Raw genomic sequence first — 9,954 nt, 5'->3', positions numbered from 1 at the left:
ATGCCTTATACAAAACACCTGGTGCTTTAAAGGATTTCAGACGCCCAATAACTGAACAGGTATGATTTTTATAGACACTAACCAGTACTAATAGCTTCAAGGACGAAATTCTATCCTTGTGTATAATATTAAGCTTCGTGTGTTAAAAGCTAACGAAGTAATTCCATCATTACCAATCAGACACCTTTTTAATAGATTTATAAATCAGATTATACTGCCATGATCCTATTCTGATTCTATGTATGATGATATTGATAAGAACATTGAAATATATAAAAAAAAAAACACACATTTTATTAGTATCAGGGTATATATAATCATATTCAATCGAACATTGCGCATAATATTTGCGGGAAATGATTAATATTTACCATTTATTCAATAAAACAATTAACATATTTGGAAGAACGTAAATATTGTATATATCAGTAACAGGATAAATATATTCCAACCGAAACTAATTATTGATAACCTTAATTTTCACCCATATAAAAAGCCCCCTTTTCCCAATAAATGTTACAATAAAACATATTACTTAAATTCTGTTTTTTTTAATTATATAATACAGTTTACATAAGATTCATTAATCCTTGCCCTATTTTTCTTTCGACTTTTGATGCATGGTTCCTAGTCACTTGCTAAATATAGATAAAAATGTTTGCAGGCACTGAGCTATCTGTATCATAACTTTTTTTTCATTTTTATAATCAAAGGTTATATGACTTAAAGAGGAATAAACTTCATTATTCCACACAAACATTTTAGTATGATAATGATAGATACCAAGCTTTCATATATCTATCATCATATTAAAGTAAATTTAGTTATTTCAACAAGATTATTTGTCATATGTAAAATGGTGAATATAAAAAAATATTTATCAGCGACGGAACGAAAATTATGGGGAAATATAAGATCGATGGCTACAAAAATTTTATATTGACCTAGTATATATAAAAGCGCGAATTTTCCTCCCCCCCCAAAAAAAAAAAAATTAATTTTCTTTCTTCAATATTCTGGCTATAGGAACCCATACCAAGGAATAATACAACGTGTTTTTTATAGATCATATAAAGATCAATGTGGACCATCTATCTGGCCACCAAAGGGGATACAAGTAATACCCGAGGGGCTTTCGTAATTTATTTATTTGAGTATAACGTCTCCCTACGATTATAAGGCACAATCAACTTGAAGAGGAGGTATGATAGATTGTTGTATATTTATCTGCAAACTTGAATTAACAATCATCCAGTTTAAAGACCTATTCACTCTACTACAATGGATGAAGGGTCTAACTATATGTTCAATAAGGGATTTTTCTATAAAGATGTTTTCTATGGCAATTTCAGTATTTTCAGATACTATTACCGTATCTGTAAACTTTGTGACACACCCGAGAGCAGGAAAGCGTGCATTTCACATTCTAATCAATTTTGAACAATGCCCTCTGCTTCAGCCAACTTCATAGATTATTACTCTTCCTATGTGATATATTATGCACTTCGTTAATTCGTGTACACCTGGAAGTGAGGAAACTGACTCATACCTATATAATTAGACTGGTCATAAGTTTGAGCCCTCCACTAATATTTGACGCGTTGCAAGCAGTGCTCACCAAGGGAGAATGATGTCAACTTCATGATTGATTAGGTCAGGCACTGAAAGAATTTACTTTATACATAGTCGAGGAATCTTTTGTTGCCTCTTACTCGTGGGATGATGTCAACAGTAAAGTTTAAATTCTATTTTAGATCAAAATGAATATTTGTTGGTCGTCCTTAACGAAAAAAAAATCCTATTCTCATAAAGGTTTTTGAAGTGCAAGGGGAAACTATACGAGACCTCCATAAACTATTGGTCAAATTTAATAACTGATTCTTTTTTTTATAAATATATCAGTCTCTTCCGATTTCATTTAACTATATGGATAATATTCAAGATAAATATACACAGAATTTGATACAATCATTAAGAAAGTTAATATATCTAATATTTTCATTAACGACTATTGCCATAGCAGCAGTGGTGTAGCAGGCAGAGAGAGAGAGAGAGAGAGAGAGAGAGAGAGAGAGAGAGAGAGAGAGAGAGAGAGAGAGATAGAATTTATCGGTTCTATTGTTAATTAGTGCAATTATGATCGGGCATTTTTGGAGCACATTATGAACTGAGCTCAATTAAAATATTTTCTGCTTCTTCCAATATGGTTCCATCTAAAATTAAACTCTCTGAGAATGGTAGGCCAAAATGGGTGAATTTTCTTTTATCGTCATAGAGGACTTTAATATTATGCTCCAATATACATATGTCTTTTTTTAGACGAATTTGGTAAGCTGAAGATAAACATTCAAATTTCATTTCCAATAAATGGATTGGGACTTCGTCGAGTGTATGAACAATAAATAATTTAGTGGAATTTTCTAGTTACTCCATGTATCCTGTAATTTCATGTTGCGCATGCTGGTAAATAGGTTAAAGGTATACTGTTGAGAGTTTGTGATTTAATGAAAGATCTTACACTCTTATTCATTTTTACTCAAAGAAGGAAGCTGTATTGATGAATGATAAACATTGAATATAAACTGCTACAGTACATAAGGAATATCATCTGTTTAGTTTAAATACATCTCTCTCTCTCTCTCTCTCTCTCTCTCTCTCTCTCTCTCTCTCTCTCTCTCTCTCTCTCTCGTACATAAAAAAACACTATCTGTAAAGTTTAACTATCTCTCTCACTCACTCTCTCGCATATAAATAGAATCTGAAAAGTTTAACTCTCTCTCTCTCTCTCTCTCTCTCTCTCTCTCTCTCTCTCTCTCTCTCTCTCTCTCTCTCGTACATACAAAATGTAGGCCTACCCGTAAAGTTTAACTACATCTCTCTCTCTCTCTCTCTCTCTCTCTCTCTCTCTCTCTCTCTCTCTCTCTCTCGTACATAAAAAATAGCATATGTATAGATTAAATACCACCTATCTCTCTGTAAAGTTGAACTACCTCTCTCTCGAAGCTTCCTTTTAATTACATTTCCAAACATAGTTTCATTCATTATTCCGACCACATACGAGCCTTGGATTTTATAACTCTATTATACTCGTATTCTTTACTTGATACCTGTTATTCAGTGCTTAGCTAAATAAAGATATCGAAATTCAGCTGAGGGAAATTGATACCCAATATCGTTACTTTTAAATCGAGTCCGTTTACATAGAAATGTAATTTTTTTTCAGATCATTAAATATATACTGTATATATATATATATATATATATATATATATATATATATATATATATATATATATATATATATATATATATATATATATTTATTTTATTGGAACATTGTCTGAGAAAGTGTCGACAAAACTGGACAAAACATGAAATTCCAATACGGGTGAGTATTGGATTGTTGACTAGGCAAAAATGGTTGATGACTCGAATTTACTCTTATTTAAACAAATAAATATCCCAGAGAGGTCTTATTTTTATAAATAATATTAAAAAAAACTTAAATCATGATAATACAAATTTCGGTGTTTTGAGGTCATTATATATATATATATATATATATATATATATATATATATATATATATATATATATATCTATCTATCTATCTATCTATCTATCTATATATATATATATATATATATATATATATGTATATATATATATATGTATATATATATATATATATATGTATATATATATATATATATATATATATATATATGTGTGTGTGTGTATATAATATATATATATATATATATATATATACATATATATTATATATATACACACACACACACACACACACACATATATATATATATATATATATATATATATATATATATATAGATATATATTATATATATATTATATATATACACACACACATATATATATATATATATATATATATATATATATATATATATATATATATATCTATATATATACTGTATATATAATGACCTCAAAACACCGGAATTTGTACTATCATAATTTAAGTTGTTTTTAATATTATTTATAAAAATAAGACCTCTCTGGGATATTTATTTGTTTGAATAAGAGTAAATTCGATTCATCAACCATTTTTGCCTAGTCAACAATCCAATACTCACCCGTTTGGGAATTTCATGTTTTGTCCAGTTTTGTCGATACTTTCTCAGACAATGTTCCAATAAAATAAAGGTGCTCTAATGGGTGGTGATACAATGTTTTCCATGCTCTTCTTTTTCATGAAGATTCGTCTATTATTTTTTTTACTATATTTTGAAATCCTCTTTGCATAAATTCGTCATGGTTTTCTATAAACCTTTTTTTTTATATTATATGGTACATGCATGACTTCGTTAACATTTCATCTTCTTTCTTTCTTTTTTCAATTTGCTAAAAACGTTCCTTTTATCTTTAGTTACCTTACATCATTACTGGTATGTTGTCCAGTCCGGTGCATTTATTAAAACTTTGTCATCATTTGGTACTCCTGTTGCATAATATTAAATTTTATTGCATTATATGATTAGAAAATAACTATTTTATTTTTTAGATATTTATTGTCTGATCATGATCTATGTTATTTACGGAGGTGGGATCATCTTAAATAGTCTCTGATTTTTAAGGCACATCTTTGAGTCAAAACTAGAATTCAAGTACTATTTTATCATGAAGGACACAAAATACATAGAATAAATATTTCTCTTGGAGGTTAAGATATCACACACACACACACACACACACACACACATATATATATATATATATATATATATATATATATATATATATATATATATTTATATATATATATATATATATATATATATATATTATATATATATATATTTATATATATATATATATGCACGTGTGTATGATCTACGTGTGTATGAGGGCATAAGAATGTGTGCATTCTTTAAGAGGCATCCGTACATTTGTTCGCTTGCATGAAAACACAAAAAAGTTTTGGATAAAATCAGAAAAGTAGTAAATGGTATTTTCTTCCTGTTATCGTAAATCTAGTGGAGTTAAGTATGCATTTAATGTAGTATTTTTTGTTCTGCATTGATGTAAGGTTATTCAAAAGATAGATACGATTAAATATGGATTTAATGAGAGGAAAAACTTATTTTCACATTCCAATTTTCCTGCCAAATGTATTGTTCCCCAATCTAGTGTGCCATTACACCAATGCTTGTTGTTGGCTGAAGACCATCGCAGGAATACCATTCCTTGATTCCATTTTCTGTAATTAAACGTCCCACATTCTCACAAAGGTTGGTATTGTTAATCTAGATACTATGCTAGGCATATTGAATTACTATTATAGGCTATTCTTTTCCACATAAAAATTGGGTACATATGTAGTTTTTAATGTTGGTAGGCCTACTCCATTTTAAGTCAGCCAAGGCCTTTTACCAATGGCATAACTTCGTAGGTTCAAATCCTATATACTGCGCAAGTACAAGTCTAATGTGTAAGGAATATTAGTTTTCATAGACTATAGAACAATTGAAGAGGTCTCAGGTTTAGACACAGTAGTTCACAAAGTGGGCGGTACCACCCCCATGTGTAGGCCCTATTGATATTGAGGGTGGCAAGGAAGAGTTGCGGTTGGGGCGACAGGGTTGCATTAAGAGCATTTAAGCAATAAATAATTTGGTTTTTATTTCCTATTTTGTATATTACTGTGATGCTTTAATCACTAGCAAAACTGAAATTTGTTATAAGAAATGGAGAGTCCCGGCTAGTTTGGCAATGGTAAATATATAATACATTAATTTGTAGCCAAATACATAAACCATATATCTTGCTACTCACTATCTAGTGTTTTATGCATTTCTGACCATGGTTATTGGGCTAAACCACCCATGCATGAGTTTTGGGACCCCCTTATAACGGCAATTATGGGGAACTCCAATGGGAAACAGTTTATTTTTGGGTGGGAAAATGCAAAAATACCGAGTGATTTGCAGCATAATAATGGTCAGAAATGGCAAAATTAAGACTAGATAACCAGTTAGATAATATATGGTTCATATAGGATTCACTTGACGTGTTTCTATTGGTTTTAGCTAGGCTGTGCGCTCGCTTCGCTTGCGGAAAAAGAAAAACCGCAAGCTCCGTATGTGCTGGTTAAGCCGCTGGCCACCCGTCACTCACCTTAGTGAAAGCATGAATCCAGTGGTTGGTGGTCTGTTTGGATGGTGAAGGAGGCCCTTCCAAGAGGTATCGGATATGTTCGAACGGCCTGGTAGAGGGCCAGTAATTCCCGGTCTAGCGTACAGTACCATGTTTCAGGTGGTTTGAGTTTTAGGCTGAAAAACGGTGGTGAGTCTGAGGGGATATCTGGGTCCTGGTAGACCAGTGTGGCGCGTTGGTGAGGGTGGCCTTCGTCTGATAGAATGCCTGCTGCTGAGGCGTTTCCCATTTTAACTTCCTTGCATTCCCCTTCAGGACATTGTTCAGCGGTGACATGATGTGAGCAATGTCTGGGATGAAACATCAATAATAATTGACCATGCCGATGAATTCCTGCAAGGCCTTGATTGTCGTAGGCGTGGTAAAGGTCCTCACTGCTTCCACCTTGGTGGTCATGGGGCGAACTCCCTTTGAGGAAACCTCATGTCCCAGGAAATCCACCCTCTCTGCGCCGAACGTGCATTTGTCGAAGTGGACGAATAACCCATGCTCCTGCAGGTTTTTCAGGACTGCTCGGATGTGGCCTTGTGCTCTTTCCATAATCTGGAGAGTATTACGATGTCATCCACGTAGCAGCAGCAGAATGGTAGATCGCTGGGGATGCTGTCCATCAGGTGCTGGAAGATGGCCCCCGTGTTCTAAGGCCGAAGATGGAGAAAGGCAAATGAGTACCCCAAAGGCGTGATGATGGCCGTCTTTGGGATGTCACTCGGGTGGACGGGGACCTGGAAGTACAACTTGAGGAGGTCCATCTACGTAAACATCTTCGCCCCGTGCAGGGCGCTAATGAGGTCTTGCATGTTTGGCAGGGGTAGTGATCGGGCGTTATGATCAGGTTGAGGCAGGGATAGTCCCGCAAGGTCTCCAGATGCCGTTGGGTTTCTTTACCATTTGGAAGGCGGAGGCCCATAGGACTGCTACCTTCTTGCAGATCCCCATCCACTCCATGTCGGTGAACGTGTTCTTGGCATCATGGAGCTCCTGGGGTCGTAGTTGGCGAAACTTGACATGAGTGGGGGGGTCCTGTAGTCGAAATGTGATGATAGGATGATAGGTAGTAGGTTGGCCAGGCACCAGCCATCCGTTCAAGATAATACCACTAGAGAGCTATTGGATCCTTTGACTGGCCAGACATTAATGCATGGATCCCTCTCTCTGGTTACGGATCACTTTTTCTTTGCCTACACATACACCGAAATAGTCTGGCCTATTCTTCACAGATTCTTATCTTTCCTCATACATCTGACAACACTGAAATTACCAAACATATCTTCGCCCATGGGGCTAATTACTGTACTGTAATTGTTCCGTGGCTACTTTCCTCTTCGTAAGGGTAGAAGAGACTCTTTAGCTATGGTAAGCAGCTCTTCTATGAGGACACTCCAAAATCAAACCATTGTTCTCTAGGCTTGGGTAGTGTTGTAGCCTCTGTACCCTGGTCTTCCACTGTCTTTGCTTGAAGGTACACTTGAAATGCTGTTCTGTCTTGTTTCTCTTCCTCTTGTTTTGTTAAAGATTTTATAGTTTATATAGGAGATATTTACTTTATTGTTGTTACTCTTCTTAAAACTTTATTTTCCTTCTTTCCTTTCCTCACTGGGATATTTTCCCTGTTGGAGCCCCTGGGCTTATAGCATCCTGCTTTTCCAACTAGGGTTGTAGCTTAGCAAGTAATAAATAATAATAATAATAATGCAACGTGTTTGGCTGGCGAACCAGCTGATTGGCGGAGTTCCGGCTTGAATACATCAGGGAACCTTGCAGGAGGTCAGCATAGTGATGAGGGGTAAGGGAGCACTAAGGTGAGTATGCCTGAGCTGGTGGTAGAGGTTAAGAGAACGACATGCCCCGTGTTGAGGAGGCGCTTCCGGCCTACGTCCACCAACAGTTCCGTGTTCGGCCAGTAAATCGGCTCCCAATTGACGTCGGCAATGATGAAGGTCCAGATGTAGGAGTGTCCCATGATGGAGATCTTCAATGTCCTGGTCCCGTAACAATGGAGGGGGCTGCCGTTGGCGGCCACCAACTGGACGGTGGAGTCGATGGGGTTTCCATGGTACTCCTTCATCGTCGGGAATGTTGAGTGTAGGCCGCCGTTGTCAACCAACATTATCCGGCCTGACACAGCGTCACGTAGGTAGAACCCCCACCTGTTGGGGTCCTGTGATATTAGCAGACGGAGGTCGATGCTGTAGGTGGCCGACGTCCTAGTTTTTTGGGAATTTGCACGGGGTCTGCACTTCATTGCTTCCTTCTAGAAGATCTGGTGAAAATAACTCCTGGATGGGTTAGCCTTCTTTGTCTGCAGTGGTGGTGGTCTTCTCCGATGGACTGCATTAACCTCTTGCCTGTCCGTTCTGTCCAACCAGTCTACGTCGTCATCCTCTCCCTCGGTAATGTAAACGAACATTGGTGATGCGGCGTGCCTAGAGGCCCGAGAAGCCTTGTGCAGCTTCTGGTCCTTGAATACCAGGTCCTCCATCAGAAGTGAGTCCGCCGGTAAGTTGGGTACTGACATCCTGAGGTAGGCAACGTAGGAAAATCTGCCTGGATATGCTGATCTCCTTCCGTCGTCCGTCTGCGTCAACTTCTGGGAGCATCAGAAGGCCCACCAGAAGCCGACCTTGTCTCCCAGCAGACTGGTCTTAAAATCTCGTCTCGCCCAGCAGTTTCATCTCTTCTAGCAAGTAGATCTTGTCTCATGAACAGACTCGTCGTGCCTGGCAAGATTCGGCACACCCTGCTGATTTGTCTTACCAGCACACTAACCTTGCTAAGGTGACTCGTCTCCCAGCAAACTCGTCTTTACCAGCAGACCCATCTTACACGGCAGACTAGAAGATTTGTTCATTCATGGAAGATCTGGTGAAGGAAAAGCCTTAGGTATGGATTCCTATAAACTTTTGTATAAGTATTGAGACAGTCTTTCTGTTGATTACCCTGTCTAAAATATGACAAATTCTTAGAATATTTGTATTTTTCTAACAATACAAACCTTTAGCTATTCATTAGGGGTAATACTTTTGGCAAAGCTGAAAAGACGAGCCATTAAAATTTTCCACTAGTTAGTTGGGGTAGGGGGAGGGATAGCTTGCTACCACTACCACTCACACAAATGTGATTTAGCTCACTTTGCTTGGAGGTAAGACTTCGAGGGGGATAGGGTTGGCGGGTAAAGTTTGTAAAAATAGCTAAACGTTTGTATCGTTAGAAATAATACAAATTATCTATAAATTTGTCATTTGTTCCGTAACTGGAATACAAACCAACGCTATTTAATAAGGGTGAGTCGCCCATTAGGTGGGTGAATTTCCCTGCCAAACTGGCTTTTTTGGTTACCTGGGACTCCTTATTTTGAATAGGTTTGTACTAAAAATAATGAGTCCCTATACCTTGCTGAATCTTGCTATGTAAGGTCTGCGGCCTACGCAAGCTGTGTGTTGAGATATTTATTAGTCTCACTGTCCAGGTTGAAGTTATTCCGAGTCTTTGTAGGAAAAACTGTTGTAACCAAGACTTTCCTAATACCACCTCGCCAGGGCATGGGGACTTAACAATATCAACTTAATATTAGGTACACAAGGTAGCATGCTTTACCTACAGTGGTTTGTGGTCAGCTTGTGCAGAAAACCCACGATGCTGCTTTCCCCAAAAGAGGGGAGGATGAAGAAAAGAATAAGAGCTAGTCAAATCTTTTCATTCACGCAAACTAAAACCGGGTAACAGGGCCCTCAACCTTCTGCTACTTGTCCA

At 36.7% G+C, this 9,954-nt stretch overlaps 1 protein-coding gene across 1 annotated transcript; it reads right to left on the bottom strand.

Moving 5' to 3' along the window:
* Positions 1-7,032: 7,032 nt before the first annotated feature.
* Positions 7,033-8,446, bottom strand: LOC137646538 (uncharacterized). Its single transcript, XM_068379648.1, has 2 exons — positions 8,000-8,446; positions 7,033-7,224 (listed from the first exon to the last, which is right to left on the bottom strand). Exons 1-2 carry the CDS (start codon positions 8,444-8,446, stop codon positions 7,033-7,035), a joined length of 639 nt encoding a protein of 212 aa, XP_068235749.1.
* Positions 8,447-9,954: the final 1,508 nt, after the last annotated feature.

Source organism: Palaemon carinicauda, chromosome 9 (assembly GCF_036898095.1).
Source record: "Palaemon carinicauda isolate YSFRI2023 chromosome 9, ASM3689809v2, whole genome shotgun sequence".
Classification (NCBI taxonomy): Eukaryota; Metazoa; Arthropoda; class Malacostraca; order Decapoda; family Palaemonidae; genus Palaemon; species Palaemon carinicauda.
Note: the sequence above shows the minus strand (reverse complement) of the source record. Positions and strands in the feature narration are given on the sequence as shown.